The sequence below is a fragment of the Macrosteles quadrilineatus genome, unplaced genomic scaffold (assembly GCF_028750875.1).
Source record: "Macrosteles quadrilineatus isolate MER2022 unplaced genomic scaffold, UCM_ALF_1.0 Scaffold_9__3_contigs__length_116548681, whole genome shotgun sequence".
NCBI classification, from domain to species: Eukaryota; Metazoa; Arthropoda; class Insecta; order Hemiptera; family Cicadellidae; genus Macrosteles; species Macrosteles quadrilineatus.
In genome coordinates this window covers 24,249,025-24,269,549 of record NW_026542602.1, presented here as the reverse complement: position 1 = coordinate 24,269,549, position 20,525 = coordinate 24,249,025, and the positions used below count along the sequence as shown (strand labels likewise).

Here is a 20,525-nt window from a genome sequence, read left to right as displayed (position 1 = left end):
AAATTAGAAAGTTTTACGTTTCAGTAACGTTAATAGTGTACACACAAATTGTTGTCAACGTCTAAGCATTTATTTTATTCCATAATCAGATAGCATCAATGTAACTTTCCAACTTTGTGCAAAATTTCTTTAGGTAAATAACATGCAAAGGTTTGTCGTCAAAGCCACTGTCAGGGGATGTGCACGTTCATTTCCGGCCAATAACTGTTGCCCCAGTAAAGTATCTCGGGACGATGTATTTGTATTCAATGGCCTTGCTAAATAAAAAATAAAATGGTTTTCAAGCTTTTGAATGTAAAATAAATATAATTTGTGGTAAAAATGCTTTTACTGACAATTGTAATACGAATGAAAACCTTTAAGCGGTTGAGTAAATGCCTTCATGTAGTTTTATTTATGTTTGGGTACAAAATGTTTGTCTTTTTACAGTTTAACTTAACCTTAGATTTAATTTGTTTGTGTTTTCTTTAATGTAATTGGGCGTGGCTGTTTTCCTCTAAGAGGGTTGAATTTTTTCGCGGAGTCTTGGGTTCATATTTCTTTAACCTTTTTCACTTTTCTCACTGGATGAAAATCTTATGCTAAGCATGTATGTATGTAAAAAGTACAATCAAGTGAACTATATTACCGCCAGAGCTTGAGGTTCTTAGCTATGATAATACCTCAACCCTGTGGTTCAGAATCTACTTCAAGCTAGTGGTTATTAACCATGCAAACCCCAAATATAATTTCAGTGAGGATACCTCTCTCTATATTCAAAATTTTCCTCCGAAAAAACATAAACTTATTGAGATTGAACAAACTGTTTTATTTATGATTTGTAAGATTAGGCCTACACTACTACGCCGTTTAGTTAAAGAGGAGCTATTCTATTTATCATAATATCCCCGCATAACTTGCAATCAAATTGTATTGTTGTAATAATATAGTTTTATGTTTACGATATAACAAGAAATACTGTGTTTAAATATTTTATATGCTGAGCATCCTTTTTCATAAACAAAATTATTTTACGAAACACCATGAATAATAAACACACACTCTACTGAACTTACACAACTTTATCTTCAACATAAAAGTATGATGAATCGATATACGTTTAATCCATGTTTATTTCCATAACGGTGTTATACACTTTAAAATAAAAGGTTTGAATGTTTCTACAAACAAGTGAAAATTACAGGTTTTGTTTGTTGAGAAGGATTATAGAAAAGATTATTTTTAAAGGTTACTTGACAATTATTCGACGTCTCTAGAGAGTTGATAAAGTTCCAACTCAAGTTGTGACAGTAGCTCGATTGGTGGCGTTATTCACTTGAAAGCAGTTTTCTCCTAATCAATGTAACCCTGAGAGATTTCTGTGGATGAAGAATAAGTCGACGAAAACTTGGAAACTAGCTAAGTTTGAAACACTCATCCCTAACGGCAAACTGGTGAGCTCGTCCGAGAGATATCTGGCTCATAACTAGTGGTAATTGTTACAGAAAATAATGTTTTGTAGCAGTTACTGGATTCGTTGGTATTCAATTTTTATAAATATTTGAATTGTGCTTAATTATAACATTAATACCCCCGCCGCAGCAAACCTGCAGACTAAGCGAATTTCCATTTGCCTGAATTGACTTTAATTAAATCTATTAAAAAAAAAACATTAAGTCACTAAGCCATTGGGTACCTATAGGTTTGTTGCTACAGGGAGGCTAGTATAAAGTGTTTTTGGTAAAATATTAGTAGCTTAGTATAAAATATATAAATTTGCCAAGTTTTATCAAAAATATTTCCACTAACAAGAAAACTACAACATTTTACAAAACTCTTTAAGAATAACATGGGAATTTTGAATTTGAATTTTTCTCATAACCGATAACTGTACAAAAATACTTTGGTATACTAAATAATTTGTTTTTGCTCTTTAAAATGGTCTAGAGAGAAATTGGGAAACTTTGCGTTTTGATGGTCAACAATTTGAAAAAACAAATTTTACCCCATTAAATATTTATTTGTATTTTTTTATTTGTATTTTATTATTGTATTTATTTGTATTTGTATAAATATTTGTAAAATAAGTTGATCATTCCGGAGTGTAAAATAATCTAGTTGGTTTATTGACTTGAAGTGCTGTTATGAATATGGTTGGAGTGTGTTTTTAATTTATTGTATTTGAGTATTCGTTACTTTGCACTATTGCTCGTTAAGTTTAAACTATTGCTATCACCTAGACCCAGGTGTAGGCAATTTGGATGGGAATTGGCAAGTTCTGGTATTTATTTAATAACAGTATGTTTTCACCCTCATTTAAGTTAAGTGTCTCACACCATTCCCATTGTTCGGTCATGTTCGTTCGCCTAAATAAATGAAATTTTTCAAAATTTTATGAATTTTCATCAATATCAGATTATGTTTGAAGCTGGTTAAAATTGAAGTTAAGTTTTTTATTTATTGTTTGATTTTGTTAAAAGAAATAATTTTGCACTTCTTTCGACATAAGTAAGTTGTAGATTAATGTGTCACTAGTGGATGTTAGTAAAAAAGCCTCCAAAGGAACGTCAACCTCTCCACCATCTTGGAGGTCACTCTATTTTTTAAGACAGTGGTTCTCAGTAAAATAATTTACCCATAGAAAAAATCTTAAAATGACAAAATAATTACTTAATACTCACATAAAATGTGCCATGCTATTACATTAGTATTTAGTGATTTTAATAAAGCTTTGATCAACATTAGTTGAATTAAGACACAATTTTGGGCTACTGACGGAGGTAAGCCTATAAAGATTTTAATAAGTTGCGATATTTATTTTTATATGAACCTTTATTATTTTAGCATTTCATACAAGTCATTTTATATATTCCTAGTCAATATTTTTACATTCTCACCAATGTCCAATGTCTATAATTTTGTTGCAGTCCAATTATGATTTAGATGTTAAATAAACTATTAAGTTGATAGATTATTGTTTAGAGAAAATAACAAAATAATTATTTAATACTCTCATAAAAAGTTTCATGCTATTACATTAGAATGAATTTATTAATTTTATTAAGTTCCTTTATTTATTTTTCATATGTACCTTTATTATTTTACCATTTCATGCAAGATATTTGATATATTCCTAGTCAATATTTTAAAATTCTCACCAATGTCCAAATGTCTATAATTTTGTTGCAGTCCTATTTAGATGTTAAATAAACTATTAAGTTAATAGATTATTGTTTAGAGGCAGACAATAAAAAGTTAAGTGGGAAAAAATTGAAGTAAATATTTTAAGTTGTTGTCATACTATTTAAATGTTTGTAAAATCCTAATCATTTTTGAGAACCACTGAAGGGAAAGAGGTTCCCACAGCCTTGGTCACACAAGCAAGGACTGTGGTATGGAGTAAACCCTTCTACAGAACTGTCTTGAAAAAGACAGTTCACGTAACTGTCTTTCGTGAAGAACAGTTGAGGCCAATCGCCTTGTTTCACCTACCCAATCGCTAGGTGACATTGCCGTAGCATCTTTTTTTATTAACTGTCTTTCGTGAAGAACAGTTGAGGCCAATCGCCTTGTTTCACCTACCCTATCGCTAGGTGACATTGCCGTAGCATCTTTTTTTATTAACTGTCTTTCGTGATGAACAGTTGAGGCCAATTGCCTTGATTCACCTACCCAATCGCTAGGTGACATTGCCGTAGCATCATTTTTTATTAACTGTCTTTCGTGAAGAACAGTTGAGGCCAATTGCCTTGATTCACCTACCCAATCGCTAGGTGACATTGCCGTAGCATCTTTTTTTATTAACTGTCTTTCGTGAAGAACAGTTGAGGCCAATTGCCTTGATTCACCTACCCAATCGCTAGGTGAAATCATTTTTTTTATTAACTGTCTTTCGTGAAGAACAGTTGAGGCCAATCGCCTTGATTCACCTACCCAATCGCTAGGTGACATTGCCGTAGCATCTTTATTTATTGACTGTCTTTCGTGAAGAACAGTTGAGGCCAATTGCCTTGATTCACCTACCCAATCGCTAGGTGAAATCATTTTTTTTTTTTATTAACTGTCTTTCGTGAAGAACAGTTGAGGCCCAATTGCCTTGATTCACCTACCGAATCGCTAGGTGACATTGCCGTAGCATCTTTTTTTATTAACTGTATTTTATGAAGAACTGTTAAGGCCAATTGCCTTGATTCACCTACCCATTCGCTAGGTGACATTGCCGTAGCATTTTTTTTTTATTAACTGTATTTTATGAAGAACTGTTAAGGCCAATTGCCTTGATTCACCTACCCAATCGCTAGGTGACATTGCCGTAGCATCTTTTTTTATTAACTGTATTTTATGAAGAACTGTTAAGGCCAATTGCCTTGATTCACCTACCCAATCGCTAGGTGACATTGCCGTAGCATTTTTTTTATTAACTGTATTTTATGAAGAACTGTTAAGGCCAATTGCCTTGATTCACCTACCCAATCGCTAGGTGATATTGCCGTAGCATCTTTTTTTATTAACTGTATTTTATGAAGAGCTGTTAAGGCCAATTGCCTTGATTCACCTACCCAATCGCTAGGTGACATTGCCGTAGCATCTTTTTTTATTAACTGTATTTTATGAAGAACTGTTAAGGCCAATTGCCTTGATTCACCTACCCAATCGCTAGGTGACATTGCCGTAGCATCTTTTTTTATTAAATGTTTTTTATGAATAACTGTTAAGGCCAATTGCCTTGATTCACCTAACCAATCGCTAGGTGAAATTGCTGTAGCATTTTTGTAAGCCTTTAAGTACTGGTACATTATGTTTTCTATTTAAGATATCAGTTAATCAGCAGTGCTCAGTGACTTAGTGCATCCTGACTCTAGCACAAGCAGTAGTATTTTGTGACTTTGTCATTTTACATACATTTAATTTTTTAAGTGATTTCTTTTTTCATTTTTAATGTTTTTTTTTTGTTTTAAATAAAAGTAATGAAGTAAAATTATGAGTAAACAAGGCCATAACTAGCATATATCTTTTGGGGGATATTAGTAAAGGTGCGCAAATTAGGAAATTTAACAAATTTATGTATCTAGGTTTTTGTCCATGGTTCATTTTGGTTTTGTTTTCTTACAAAAAATACCTTAAGAAATTATATAAGATATCTAGTGTTTAAATTCCAATGGTATTAAATGTTTTTATGATTTCTGAGCTATTTTCTAGGCACAAGATTTTAAAAGAAACAAATTGTGATGAATGTTTGTATTGAAAATTGGTTATAAACACTTAAATTACTACGCATATAAAGAAAAATACAATGAATATTTAAATTTGTTTAAAAGTGATTGAAAGTAATGAATAATAGTTTAAAAGTTTGAAGTAACCAAAGAAATCATAGCAAAACCTGAACATGTATATAAAAATGTGTATATTTTTTTAAATTTTGAATATGGGGGTAATGTTGACCTTTTGTACCAGTATTTAAAGATTTAATTAACTGTTTTTCGTAAAGAACAGTCGAGGACTTGCCTTTATTCATTTTAACTTTGTGAGGTGACATTGCCATAGCATTTATACAATTAACTGTCTTTTGTAATAAACAGTTGAGGACATTGCATTTTATCAGTTTAATAATTGTGAGGTAACATTTCTGTAGCATTGTTTTCTGTTTTTTTTTTTAATTTTTTTAACATTTTTCCAGTATTATTACATAAGTGTTAGTTTCAACTTCAGGTTTGTTACATTTTGTGACTTTGTTATCATCAGCTTGATACCATGTATTACCACACCTAAGCTTACATGTGTAGTGGCCACTAGTAATATTTGTTCCATGGTGATCTATTATACCAGATATTTTAAAATTAGCATCATCTATTTTAACAATTTCACTGTGTAGATTGGTAAGGGTTTTAAGATTTTTGACCCAATTACCTCCATTAACTTCAAAAATCATTAGTTGTACAAAAATAGCAGAGCATTGCTCAGTTAGAGAAACAGTACTTTTTGTCATCGAGTTGTTGGAACCACACATACCACATGTTTTAGTAATGTTTTCCCAGTTTCCATAAGATTTTTTAAATAATTTATTTAAAGAATTCGTATTGTGTGATGTATAAATTGGCAAAATCAAGTTTTTATTAACATTGTCATCTTTGTAATTATGTGAGCAATTTAAACATTTGTATTCTATTGTCAATTCATGTTTAACTATTTTTTCAAGTTCTGGGAGACAGTTCATTAGGTAAGCAATAAATTCAGGAACATCTTGTTGTTCAGGTAAGGTAAAATGTTCAATATCATTGATCGTATCTACTAATTGTCTTACCATCAAAGAACTTAGGAGGTTTCCAGTGGGATTTAAATATGATTCACATAATTCCATCATTACATCATTTTGTTGAGCTACCACTGCTTCTCGTAGTACTGGGATAAAAAGAATACATTGACACACAGTATTTGCATAGCATGATACACCATCAACATTTTTAAAACCAACAACATTAACAGTTTCTTTATTTGTTTTGTGGACTGGTTCAATCATAGCATTTTCAGTTTCATTAATTTCTGTTCCAATATCTTCAGAACTGCAAGGATTTATACCACCGATAACAACATCACTTTCTGTTGGATTGGTGTCTTTTTCCTTACTGATGAAACCAATTATTGGTTTATGGTAGCTAAAGTATGACTCAAAATATGATGCGGAAAGAGACTCTATGTTAGAATAGCAAATGTCTATTTGAGTCATTCCATTTGTAGATGGCTGCTTATTAATTTTATTATGAAGACATTTTGAATTTAGGTATCTATCCAAGTGCATTCCATTTTTATCCATTAAATTTATGTTAAAATCCCCCAGTACTATCGTTTTGTCACTTTTTTCAAGGGCAGCATCAATCATTGCTTCAACTTTTGATTTTATTGTCTTAAAAGTAGTTGAAGGGGGTTTGTAGGTAATGCAAATACTATATGCTCCAATTCCTAGTGTTACCATGTTGCAAGCTTTTCCTTTTTCTTCACAATTATGTTCAAATAGTACATCTGCATGATTCTCAAGTTCAGTTTTACAATAGACTACTAAACCATAAGCATGACGAACAGATTTGTTTACATCTACTCGGTAAATTTCTTTGTAGCCATTGATATCAATGCAATCACTTGGCAATGTCCAGGTTTCAACGAGTGCTATTACACTTGCGCAATTTAAGAAGTGATCAGTTATTAAATCTTTGTGGTGCTTTCTTAATGATTGAATATTATGAAAGACAACAGAAAAATCAGATGAGATTGTATCCAAAAACACCAATTCCATTTTCACCGGTTTCTCTTTAAGAGCATTTTTGATTACTCTGCTTATTTCATCATTTCTTTTTTGAGGCTTTACAAAATTTCCTCGAATAAAGAGGCCATTTAATGAAGTTACTCTACTGAAGGCTACATATATTTCATTTTGTTTCATACCAGGCTTTAAATTTACTACAGCAGAGTCGTATGTGCCACCTTGGCTTTTGTATATAGTTATGGCTTCTGCTGGTACCATAGGAAACTGTCTTCTTGTAACCAATGCTAATGTATTTTGTCTTGGTTTAATATTTTTTGATACCATTTCAATTGGTGTCAACGTTGAGTCTATATTCTTAGCGATTGAAACATGCTTGAGTTCAGTTCGAGTTTTCTTACCTACAATTGGGTCGCTGAAATAAACCCACAGTCTTTTCACTTTTCCTGCATCATTGTTTTCAACATACTTCAATATCCCAACAGCTCCATTTACTAATCCATCATCAGTTTTTATGTTATTAGTCAGCATATAATGGATCCCAATGCTGATTTTGAGACATTTAGGCAAACCATACGTAGCAGACACTTTAAATTCTTTAATTGCTTTAAGAAGACCTTTTTTAACATTTTCATGGACCTTTCCAATAACTTTGTCACATGCATTAACAGTCACAACTTCAGTTTGCTTCTGAAATGCAGACTCATTAAATCTATCAACTTCGGCATTACTTCTGAAGAGTCTTATAACATCAGTAGGTTCTGCGACATTAACTCTAGAATTAAACATAGCAACTTCTTCATCTGTTAATGTGCCTTCTGCTAAGTTGTTAAGTGCTACTGCAAATTTTGCATCTTCCTTTTGTCTCATTATTTCTGTTAGTTGAAAGAAAGAAAATTTATCCCAAAGTGGATTTCCAACAAGTTCACTGTATGCATTACTTGTGTCTGGTTTGAAAATATATTTATCACCAACTGGTGCTAGTTGGTTAAAATCCCCAAACATTATAATTGATTTACCAGCAAAAGGTTCACTTGATCTATAAATTTGTTGAAGTCTGGTGTTTATTTGGCCAAGAACCTTACTACCAACCATACTGATTTCATCAATGATGATGAGCTTTAAATCATGTAGTTTAGACAGTATAGAATTACTAACACTACTACTTAGGGGTGGCATTTCTGATCCAAATTGATTCAAAGGTAGAACAAATGCAGAATGTAATGTTACACCTTTGATATTAAAAGCTGCTTTTCCAGTAGGAGCACATATCAGAATTTTTAATGATTCTAGATTGGTCCCTTCCTGACTATTGTAGTGTCTTAAAAGTGTTTGATGAATTGTTTCTATCAGTCTTGACTTTCCAACTCCTGCTCCTCCTAGTACACATTCATAAACAGGGCCTGTTTGCAGTTTATTACAATTCAAAATGTGTAACATATATTTCTTTTGCTCTCTATTCAATGATTGAACCATTTTTTCATAATCCTCATCGTCAACTAAATGTGGAACTGGAAAAGAAATTTCATCTGCAGTTTTCTTTTTATTTGCATCAATACCGGTATCAAAGAAGATATCACCTTCATTATTTCCACCATCTAAAACTGCAAATTCATTATCACCATTGGCATTTACATCATTTTCATCTTCACTACTTTCATTACCAGCACCATGGTCAATTACTGCTGTGTCAATAGGATCATTTGGGACATCATCTCCAGAGTCGTCATAGATAAATTTAGATCTATTGTTTAAAATAGTGTCCTTGAAACTAGAAAATTTGTTTTTGTGGTTTACATTAATAAGTTCTTCATCTTCATTTCTCCATGGTAGAAATAGCATTAACTGCTCTCGATAATAGTTACACTCATCATTTTCAACATTGTATCTTACATATCTTAAGATTTTTGGTTTTTTTCGTCTACTGAAAGATTTTGTTTCAAATGTTGGCTCATTTTCCACTGATTCTGTTTCACTAAGAATATTGTTGTCTGATTCATTGTCCTCTGCAATGCCTATGGCTTTTTTGCAAGTTGACATAGTGTAGAAAGCTGCAAATTCAGCAAGGCATACGCCATTAAGTTCCTCTGGTCTTTGGGCATAGTGATCTATGACACTTTTTTTGAATACATCAGTTGAGTTACTTGGTAGTTGAATTAGCTCTTTTTTGGACTTAAGAAGGCAAACTCGCTTTTCAGGTGGGGAAGTATTTACAAAAATTGTTCCACGTGAACATACTGACAAAGGTAAGCTAAGTAGGTAGTACACTGCTTCTTGTGCAGAAAACTCACTTGCATTTAGAAATTTATTTGCAAGGAACTTAAGTTTCTCTCTTAATGTGAAATCTCCTTTTTTTACTTCTTTTACCGCATCACGAATGATTTTTGACATTCCACTAGTACTCTTGTTTATGTAATTTAAGATGTACATGGCGCAGGAGTATACATCGGTAATGAATTGAATGTCCATATTTGATCTGTGCAAGGATAGTATTTCTGGGTTAAATGCATTGATTTGAATGTCTTTGATTTCCCTTTTGATGAAACATTTAGCTCTTTTCAATGAACTCCTCAAAGACATTATGTAATCATTTTCTGATAAATTTAACTTTAAAAGAAACTCATCAAATGTTCCATCTTGTTCCTTTTGATACATTTCATCCAGTAATGCTCGAATCTTCTTAAAGTTTGACTTGTGCTTATTTTGTTCATTTTCTGGTACAGATTCATCTAAAGGCTCCAGTATTTTGGTTTCTTTCATTGGAAAGGATGGAATGCCGAATCGACATTTCTTTTCATTCTTTTTCTTCTTCCAACATGTGAAAGTATGTTTATGCTCTTGGAACTTCATCAGTTCACTTGATAGTCCTGAACAGTTGCTACTACATGACACAAAATGGTCAATGAAATCCTCACACTCTTTGTAACTTTCAGAACAGTCAGGATTGAACTTCGGAGCGTCTTTCAACCAAATTAAACAATGAGCATGAGGTGATCCCCTTTGTTGGAATTCTATCCTTATGTAACTATCAACAAGTATGTATTCTCGAAAAACACTATCTTTGGTTTTCAAAACATTGAACAGTTTTCGAATACGGTAATCAAAGTAGAGACTACATGTGACAGGATCATGTTTTATTAATCTGACTTTTTCTTCATAAGTCATGTTCAAAGCCTCCTCTTCTGATACTTCAATATCATCAACAACCTTACTTAATATTACTAAAAGTTCTGCCCACTTTGTTTCAGCAGGTGAGAGTGTTATAAAAAAAGTTGGCGGTCCAAGTTGCCTTATCATAGCAAAAAGTTCTTTCTTTTTTTGTTCCCAATATGCAGGAGAGTTTCTATCAGGAGCAAATATTTTATATCCACTATCATGTATTGTAATAGTTTTTATAAAATCGTCTGCCAACACTGATCCCACTGTTGCATTATGCTTGCCACTACTTTTTCTCATGCAAATTGAAATACTATTAGATACTTTTTGAGCTCTTAAATAAGTGCAAGAAAAAAATAGTTTATCAATAGATGACGCTACTCTTTTATCAGATCTCATAACTTCAGACTTGGTTATTTCTTGGTAACTCATATGCTTTGGGTATTGTTTGATTTCCCCACCATATATTTTGATAAAGCTCATTGATTCAGCATCAGTGTCTAAAAATAATGGAATAGGTTGGAAATTCTCTCCAGGTGTAAATACAATAGCTTCTGAACTTATCACAGTTTCATCTGCAGGAACATTAATTGGTTCTATTTCTGCATCAGAGTCAGAATCACTTACATCTGATATACTTTCATCATTTTCATTTTCATTTTGCTGTTGTAATTCTATCAGTTCATTAATTTTATTATAATCTATTGTTACATCGGCCTTTTCATAAACTGGACAATTCTCTAAACATTTCAAAGCTTGGAAAATCACATTGGGTCGTACCGTTTGAAACAACACATTACTCTTGTATGTTTTTTTCTTTTTAAATACAACAGGTATGACATCTGTTTGATGTGGTAAACGGGGTAAAACATCTATATTTTCTGACACATCAGTGGGGACATTTACTACTCTTCCTCTAACAGAATACTGTTGGTTCCCAAAACATGTTCTTATTTGCATAAAAGGTATTCTAGGGCAAAGAAACCTTTCTTCAAGAGTAGTCAGCTTTTTCACTTCTTCTGACACGGTTGGAAATACCAAACCCTTGTGGCATAAGGAAAACCGTGGTTTCTCCTTCTTCATTAAACTTTTTTTACAAGCTGAGCACAAATATCCAACAACAGAGTTTGAAATCATTTTCAGACAACATGTCTCTAAATGTGTTGAAGGTACATTGCCAAACATGTCACTTGTGCAAAACGTAACTGAAGATTTAAAGAACAATCGACAGCATGACACACATTCCCAATAAGGTCCATCTTTTATTTCGGTATTATATTTTTCATACAGCTTCTTTCGAGATTCTATTTTATTATTTGTAACTCTTTTATTGTAAGATTGTTTGCACTTTTGTTTGTGCTGATTGTGATATGCTGGAACCTGCAAACGTTTGTTTTGGGATTTCAACAATCTTTTCCTGTGTAGCTTATGCATTAGTTCATTACTTAAACGTTTCTTTTGACAGTTGCTCAGTCGCGTCAAGTGTTCATCTCGGCGTTGTTTGAGCATGAGGCGATTCATTTGGCACTTAATTAGCCTTTGCTTATGTATTTCTCTGTATTCTTGAATTTTTAAACGTTTTCTAAGACAGATCAATGATCTTTGCTGATGTATCTTTCTATTAACAACATTATTAAGACGATTTTGTTGACATGCTAACATTCTCACTCGATGGCGTTCTCGGTTCTCCTGAGTTTTCAAGCGTTTTGCTTGACATTCTGTCAGTCTTTGTTTGTGAATCTCTCGGTTCTCCTTAATTGTTAAGCGTTTTGCTTGACATTGTACTAATCGTTGGCGATGTATTTCTCTGTATTCTTGAATTTTCAAACGTTTTCTAAGACAGAGCAACGATCTTTGTTGATGTATCTTTCTGTTAACAACATTATTAAGACGATTTTGTTGACATGCTAACAATCTCACTCGATGGTGTTCTCGGTTCTCCTGAGTTTTCAAGCGTTTTGCTTGACATTCTGTCAGTCTTTGTTTGTGAATCTCTCGGTTCTCCTGAATTTTTAAGCGTTTTGCTTGACATTGTATTAACCTTTGTCTATGAACTTGTCTGTTTTCTTTAATTTTCATTCTTTCTCTTAGACAGATCAATGATCTCTGTTGATGAATTTTTTTCATTTCAGGATTTACCAAACGCTTTTTCTGACATGCTTTTAGTCTTTTGCGTTGTTTAATTACATTGTCTTCATCGATCAATCTCTTTTTTTGACAAATTTTGTTTATGTTATTATCATGTGCGCGTACTAAGGGGTCTTGTCTCCTTCTTGCTTTAGAGTTTTTATCAATCTCTTTTGAAATACATTTATCTACATCATTAGACCTAAGCATATGCATTAGAGATTTGGTTTGTGCAAGTCTTTGATTTTTGCTTTTATTTTTAAGTTTCGGCATTTTTCTGTTTAAGGTTTTAAAATAACTTAAATACACATGTAGGCACGGAACATAGAGTTTACTGTACACTAATTTCTTAAACCTTAAATTTTAAAATATTGATCATTGATATTACAAAATATAATGTGCACTTGTTTTATAATGGCAGGTATAAATAATTTCCAAAAGACAATATTATGTTAGGATAAATTTACAAATTATACTATAAAATATTTATTGAGTTATATAATTAGGCACAAATTAGTTTAACAGCTGAAAAATTGAGATATAATTAGTTTTTTTGAACTAATCAATGTTCCTAAATGCAATGGAAAAATAAAAACAAATAGCTTATTCACTATATGCAAATTCCCTAAAAGGTGTTAATGTCTTAAAAACAAAGAAGAATTTCAGTTACAAAGGTTATCAGAGTTAAAAATTAGGCTTAAGATACTTACAGATTTGGATGAAGTTCGGCTCCATGTAACAACATATAATTTTTACTTACGATACCTCTTACTGGCAAGTTTGAATTTTTATTTATTTTTCTTCTGTATCCTTCGTTCTATTTTCTGTTAAATGCAATCCTCAAAATATGTTGAAAATATTTAAATACAGTATTCCTGTAGGGATATAAAACAGTCAGTTTACATTATGACAATATAATATGCCCTTTTTTATGATGGCAGGTATTAATAATTCCAACAGATAATATTATGTTTGGGTTAAATTTGCATAGCCTATTATGTTATAAAATATTTATCGCGTTGTATGAAGAGGCACAAATTAGTTTAAAAGCTGAAAAATTGAAATAGCCTATAATATTTTTTTTACTATTAACTGTATTTTGACCATCAACGTTTCTATATGCAATGGAAAAATAAAAAACAAATAGGTAGCTTATTCGCTAAATGTCAAATCCGCTAAAAGGCGTTTACACTGAATAAAGGAAGGGTAGGGTCTATTTGTTTAGTTTAGAGTTACCAAACAAATTTGGAAAAATTTGGAATAACAATGATTTGTTAATTGTAAATTTAATTAATTGATTGTTAATTGTTAATATTAATTGAAATAAGTTAGCCTACTGTATGTCAAACTTAAGTCAATAAATCATTTGTTCAACCAGTTTCTCATACAAAAACACTATAAGCTATAAAGCGAGAAATATGCAGACACATACTGTATAGGGTAGGGAGCCAAGCAAAAGGGGGCCTGAGCGCTCTCCAACGTTCAGTATTAAGAATGGAGACTAGAGTCAAGATATAAATATATATATATAAATATATGTTATATATTCAGTTCTAGAGACAAAAAGTTGATTTACATTGCCAAATAGGACTGTAGAAGTAAGTAGATATGGTAAATCGTATATTATAAGGTGTAAGACATGTACGCACAATCCCAGTACTTGATTTATTGTTTCCAAAATAACCACATTAATAAAATAACAAATGGACATTGTCCAGCAGAAGTTTGAATGTGTCGGACATTCTTAAGCATATTTATTCATCCAAATTATTTCTAGTCCTTAGTAATATCAGTTTCGTATTTAGGGTAGGGCCTACTTGCAAACTCTAGGCCAAATTAACCTGAGTAGCCCCGCGATCGCAGCAAAATTGTGAAAAACTCCGGAAGTCAAGTGGACATCATCATCACCCATGAAATGATGAAAATCTCTCTCAATCACGGGGACATCATCATCATCACTATCCGCGATCAACATGAAATCGTGAACATGATCATCGTGACTATGATCAAGAAACAATCATTGCCACTTGCGATTGCCAATTTTCTGTGAAATCGCATAATTCCCCTGCAATCACGGGGCCATCATCATCATCATCATCGCTGCATTTGCTCGTGAATGTCTCCTGCAATCGCAGAGCATCTAGATCGTTGCCCAAAATCTTAGTAAATTATACAATTCTAAAAAATTTAAGTAGGTTAAGTATTTGTTCTAATAAATTATCTTAGTAAAAAAGCTGTGGCATCAGCTGTTTTTACTAAAAACTGGTGCTCTTCATAAGAACGTATAGTTGTTTGTGGGGGAGGCGGAATGTTGTTTGCATACAATAACAAAATGTCTAAAACCAGCCCTGTCTCCATAATAACAGTAATACATCAAATGAATTCTATGTGTTCTATTCCACTTAAGCTACAGTGTTTTAACATGTAATAGGGACCACGAGAGTCTGATGTTGGCGGCAGCAAATACCAGGACTGGACTAGCGCTACGTTGCAGCAACACCCGTTCACTACTTTCCGACACTAATTAAAATATACTAAGCAAAATATTTTCAAATTAGCTGGTGTTATTAGATTTGGCAACACTGCACTGTCCTCATTAGCTTCTATGAAGACATGCGGTGAATAGGCTCCTCTCTCAACTGCAGACTCTCGTGGATTGACTGTAGGACTTCATTCCTTAGAAAATGCCCTCATTATGCCCATTACTACTCGTCAGCAATAGACTCTGACATGGTAATGGCATTTAGATATAATCTATTTTAAAAAATAACCGGTTTTGACTTAATTTTTAGATAAAAGCATTGAAGAGCATAATCTTATTATAAAAACGTATAGAAGAATTTTTGTTATTGTGGAACGGTTGAGTTCTTAGGTATCTAGAGATTGAGGCTGTTTCGAAATATATATATTATATATGTATATTAGTGTATTTATTTTTAACTCTTTGCATGTATTTAAATATAAGTATATAACTGTAGAACTAGGCTTTAATTGTAACGTAGGTAATTTAGCCTATCTATTTTAAATGAAAAAAATGTGACTGTTATTAAGTTATGTATCGCTATTGAGTAGCCTATATATGTAATGTGTCTCTGACGAGGTCTATTCAGTGGCGTAACTAGGTAGACTGCGCCCCAATGCAAAGTAGGCCTATTCTCCGTGCGCCCCTATTTGTACTCATACTCCCCTGCTACAACACCTCCAACAAAACTAACAACTATAGGGGCTAAGGTCCCCCTTGGACCCTGGAAAAAATAAATTTAAACAGTACATTTCGTCCGTAAAACACACAATGTCATAAAACAGACATCAATGTAGTTTTTATTAAACTTAATAAGCTAAGACAAGGAGTAGTACAGTAGAACCTCTTTAATCCGAACTAATTGGGACCGGGGGTAGTTTGGATTATTGAATAGTTCGGATTACAGAACATATTGTTTTTTTTACATAGCAAAGCTAGGGAAAAGTGAAAAATGCTTTATAAAGTAAAATACAGTGTTTATTTAATACAGTAGTAAACATGAGGAATAAACAGTAGGCCTACTATACATTACAATTGAAATAACTACGGTGCGTATATCAATAAATACAGTATAGATACAATAAAAAACTACTGTACTGTGTATAGAGTACAGCAATGAGGCGTTCGGATTAGTGGACGTTCGGATTACAGGGGTTCGGATTAAAGAGGTTCTACTGTATTAAGTTCCACATGGATAAACTTTGTGGACAATAGCACAACGAATAAAACAATATTACGCTATGGAAAGTTGTACAATCATCCAATTTTTACAGTAGTCAGCTGTTTACTTGCTAGGGCAAAGGCAAGCGCACGACCGGGGACAGGGAAACAGCTGATTTCCTAATGTTTTATAGTAGGCTAATAGTTGTCAAATTGTCTGCTAACTTTACACAAGCATTAATCAGCATTCAGCGGTAGCACCAGTAGCCTATTACCATAGACTATATAAACACTAAGTGTTAAAGTTTTACTGAATTCAATAACTATAGGGGAGAGGGGGGCAAGAGTGGACAAAAAATACATTTTATTTTTTTTAATTTTTTCTGTTGGTTAAATTAATTGAAATCAACACTTAATGTAACCTTTAACTATTTGTTATCAACTTTGCATACTTGATAAGTAAGATAAAACATTTTTTAACTATTTTTTTTATAAAATCGTGAAAAACTGCACCGTGTCCACATTTGCCCCCACTGGGGGTAAAAGTGGACATTGTGAGTTTTTTTCGGGGTAAAAGTGGACAGTACAAAAAAAATAAAATTTTGCAAGGGAAAAAATATTTATTAATGTAAACACATACTATAAGCTTCAGTGCTTATAAAATAACAAAAATTATCAATGAAAATCAAAATAAAAATGCAAATTTACATTTATAGAAAAAATTCTAACTAATAAGCTTCAATTCTTGTTACTTTTTTCTCAACTTTCTGAAATTAGCCCATGTTAAAGCCAGAAAAATTATACTTAAAATTAAAAACACTTATGGCCCTTTCTGTTCCTCCAACAACATTTGGTTGAGGCAATTTTACAATGATATCAGAAATGTCAATAGTACTTTCATCGTCAACTGCAGGTTTTACAAACTTGTAGGTGTAGTCCTTTCTTTTTAGGAAGCTGACTGTAAAATCTGTAAGACCAATTTTTTCACTGACTTGTGCTACAAAATACTTAATAACTTTTTTACCAGCTAACTTCACTAAGACAAAGTCATTAATATTCACATTTCTTCCATCATGTTCTACCTTTTCGCCAGTCCCTTCTGGTTCACTGTCACTAGATTCTGAGAAAGGGCTAAACCCACCATCATCGCATAGTTCCACATCGTCAACTTCTTCTGAATCACTTTCAAAACTGCCTATCAAATCTCTGGGTTTAAGTATCTTATTCTTTTTGTTTTTCTTCAAATCTTTTTTTACAGATAGGCTTAAATCAATTTTTCTTTTAGACCTACATTGGGCTTTTTCCTTCTTCATTAATTTTAATCTAACCTCCTGTTCTATTCTGTTCTTCTCCGGTGTATCTGTAAGCACACACGATTTCCCCTTTTTTCTCCCTTTGTTGATAGACTTTTTCCGTTCAGACCTGGGAAATGGTCTTACTTGCTCTGGACTGACGGCGGTTTTAAGTGTTTCCAATGGAAGTCTCTTTGGAATCGTTTCTTTGATACCGGGTACAGTTTCATCATTAGATAGGCCTATGCCTGTATCAGGAACATCCAAGTTAACTGGGTCTATGGCCATATTTTCTAATAGACCTAGGCCTACTTCCTTTGCAGAAATAGATGCAGATGTCCCAGGTTGAGAAATGTTTTCTTCAGTTGAATCTACAAAACCGCTAGGCAGATCAGCCTCCCCCATAGTGTCATCTTGTTGATTAGGTCTATCTGTAACTGTTGAGGGGGCAAAGTCATCTTGTGTAAAAACTGATTGGTTAAATGGTTCAATTCCAGTTTTTTGAAAACCAGAGATAATGTTCTTTCTGCAGAATGCTTCATCAAACGGAATCGAAGACAAATGGGCGATATTGTATATGCTTATATGTGTCCCTGGGTTAGAGCTTATCCACCTGTTAAAAGCAGCTTTACAGGCAGATTTGAAGGGGGCAAACACAGCCACATCAAGTGGTTGCAGTTTGTGGGAAGTATGTGGAGGGAATGTTAACAGAACAATCCCATTCTGCCTGCAGTAATCAATTGTATTTAAACTTATATGCGATTCGTGATTGTCCAATAGAATCAGTATTGGATTTTCTTTTGTTGGTAGCTTATGTTGTGCAATATGTTTGATTACTTCATAGAAAACATCTTGGTTCATCCAACCAGTTCGGGAGGCAAATCCAACACTGCCATTTGGAGCACCGATAAGGAATGAAGATTTCATATTCACTCTTGGGTAAATATATACCGGGGGGATAGCATTTCCAGCAGCGGTTACAATGCCACACACCGTGACAAGTTCACCTCTTTCTGCTGATACAGTTTGGCCTATTTGCTTGACACCAGTAGGAGCTACTACTTTTGGTGATTCTAAAACAGTGGTTAATCCAGTTTCATCCACGTTGATTATGTTGTCAGGCTTAAATTTGTTCTTTCCCCTCACCATTTCAAGGTTTTTGAAAAAAGTACTAACATTGTGTTGATTGAAGTTTAAATTACGAGCGATACTTGTATTTTCGGGTTTTCTTAAACTCAATCTTGGGTGTTTTTTCATGTAACCCTTCATCCAATCCAGTCCAGCTGATTTGTTCGTTTCCCAACTTATTGGTAGTTTCCGTTCCAACTTTACTCCGTAATCATATGCAAGCTCTCTGACCTGCTTATATGTCAGGCCATACTGAAGCTTACTTGATTGAATCAAGTAGTCCTCTAACATATCTTCTTCTTCAGTTGAGAACACCTGCGGATGGCTGTACTTGCTTTTGCCATGGTTTGATGTTGTAGGACCAATATCCGGATGGCCTGGCTCTAGTGGCCCAAGTTTTTTTAATCGCTTATGCAGCATGGATTTTTTTAAGCCATGATTGGCTGCTGCTTGTCGAATGGACATGTTTCCATTTTTCACATCTTCTAGGGCTGCCTTAACTGCCTCTTCTGATATTTCAGCTCTGTTAGTTTTTCTTATATAGTTCCGAACCATCTTGAAACCTAAAAAAGAAAAACAATATTTTTAATCCATTTATTTTAGGAGTAGGCCTGTGGGTTATTGATTTAGGGGGACAATCACGAGGCTATACTTTTAGCACACAATTTCTATTCTATGTAAATATTGAAAGACTTGGCCTACCTATTTGTGTACAGATATTATATAGGAAATTTATTTTATATGGATGTATAATAGGGCTGGAATTAAATTAGTTTTCACTCATAGCCTACATTTAGTAAAAAACCATTAATCTGCATGTGATACCCTCTTAATTTAAATTTAATGTCATAGGCCTAGGCCTATTGGCATTTAGAAGTAAGAAATATGCAAAATGCTAAGTGAAGTATGAAATAAAAAACCCTCGGGGCAAAAGTGGACAAAAATACATACGTCCACTTTTGCCCCTTAATTTGTGTCCACTTTTGCCCCATGGGCTGTTTTTTAGTTCTAACCTATCTAACTGATTTTAGGTTAGGTCAATTGCTTACTTCTCAATGCCAATTTATTCCTTAAAAGTTGTACTATAAAGACTTTAAATGCAAGATCAACTTTAAAAATGGCTTGGAGGCCTTATTTCAATATAAATATATGAGTAAAAATTTACTTTTAACCCCTAAAAACACAAAAAATGAGCTTACCTTCATGAGGTCATGTCAATGTGCTCCAAACTTCCTGTGTACAATCCAAACACTAGAACTATCTGGTGACTGGAATTTGAACTTCCTACTTCCTGTACAAGGCGGGAAATTCAAACTGTCCACTCTTGCCCCTGTCCACTCTTGCCCCCCTCTCCCCTACATATTGTAACAGATATATGAAATGGAGAAAAACGTAAGGTTAAAAAACGAGTCCAGGCCTACTTGCTTGCATGACATATAACAGGTGAAATGAAAGGTTTTATGAATAAGTAGACATCTTTAAAACTAGGACTAATTATGACGGTTGCATTCATAGATCTCAAAACATATTTATACGCTACATCCAACTCCTCCTAAAAGCTGTTTACTGACTGTCTAAAAACATTATTAATGTCAATATCTGTGTCCAACTGTCCAAAAACCTCTCATTTCACATGCTATTTGTCTTTGTCATGAGCAAGTAGACATTTTCAAAATCAAACTATGACGAACTTGATGCTTTCATGAATTTAAAAACATAGGCCTACTATAGACTACGAAGCCATATCTCCTTAAAAGCCGTTTGGTGACTTTATAAAGCCATTTATAACGGCTAGAACTATGCCCAATTGTCCTAATGACAAATAAGTGGGGAAAAGGGGATTTTGCACACAGTTAGACGTTAAAACTGGCTGTAGAAAGACACCCAACGGCTTTTAGGAGGATAT

The 20,525-nt window shown here is 33.3% G+C and overlaps 2 protein-coding genes across 2 annotated transcripts in view; one reads left to right on the top strand and one right to left on the bottom strand.

Annotated features, from left to right (window-relative positions):
• The window catches only part of LOC129003288 (uncharacterized), a 144,275-nt gene that overhangs the window by 109,180 nt on the left and 14,570 nt on the right, over positions 1-20,525 (top strand). The window lies entirely within an intron of this gene.
• LOC129002886 (uncharacterized) lies at positions 16,869-19,931 on the bottom strand. Its single transcript, XM_054430997.1, has 2 exons — positions 19,819-19,931; positions 16,869-19,182 (listed from the first exon to the last, which is right to left on the bottom strand). The coding sequence occupies exon 2, from the start codon at positions 19,172-19,174 to the stop codon at positions 16,973-16,975; it is 2,202 nt and encodes a 733-aa protein (XP_054286972.1). The 5' UTR covers positions 19,175-19,182; positions 19,819-19,931; the 3' UTR covers positions 16,869-16,972.

Coding starts and splice junctions, on each gene's coding strand:
- LOC129002886 (XM_054430997.1), bottom strand. CDS start 19,174: ATGGTTCGGAACTATATAAGAAAAACTAACAGAGCTGAAATATCAGAA.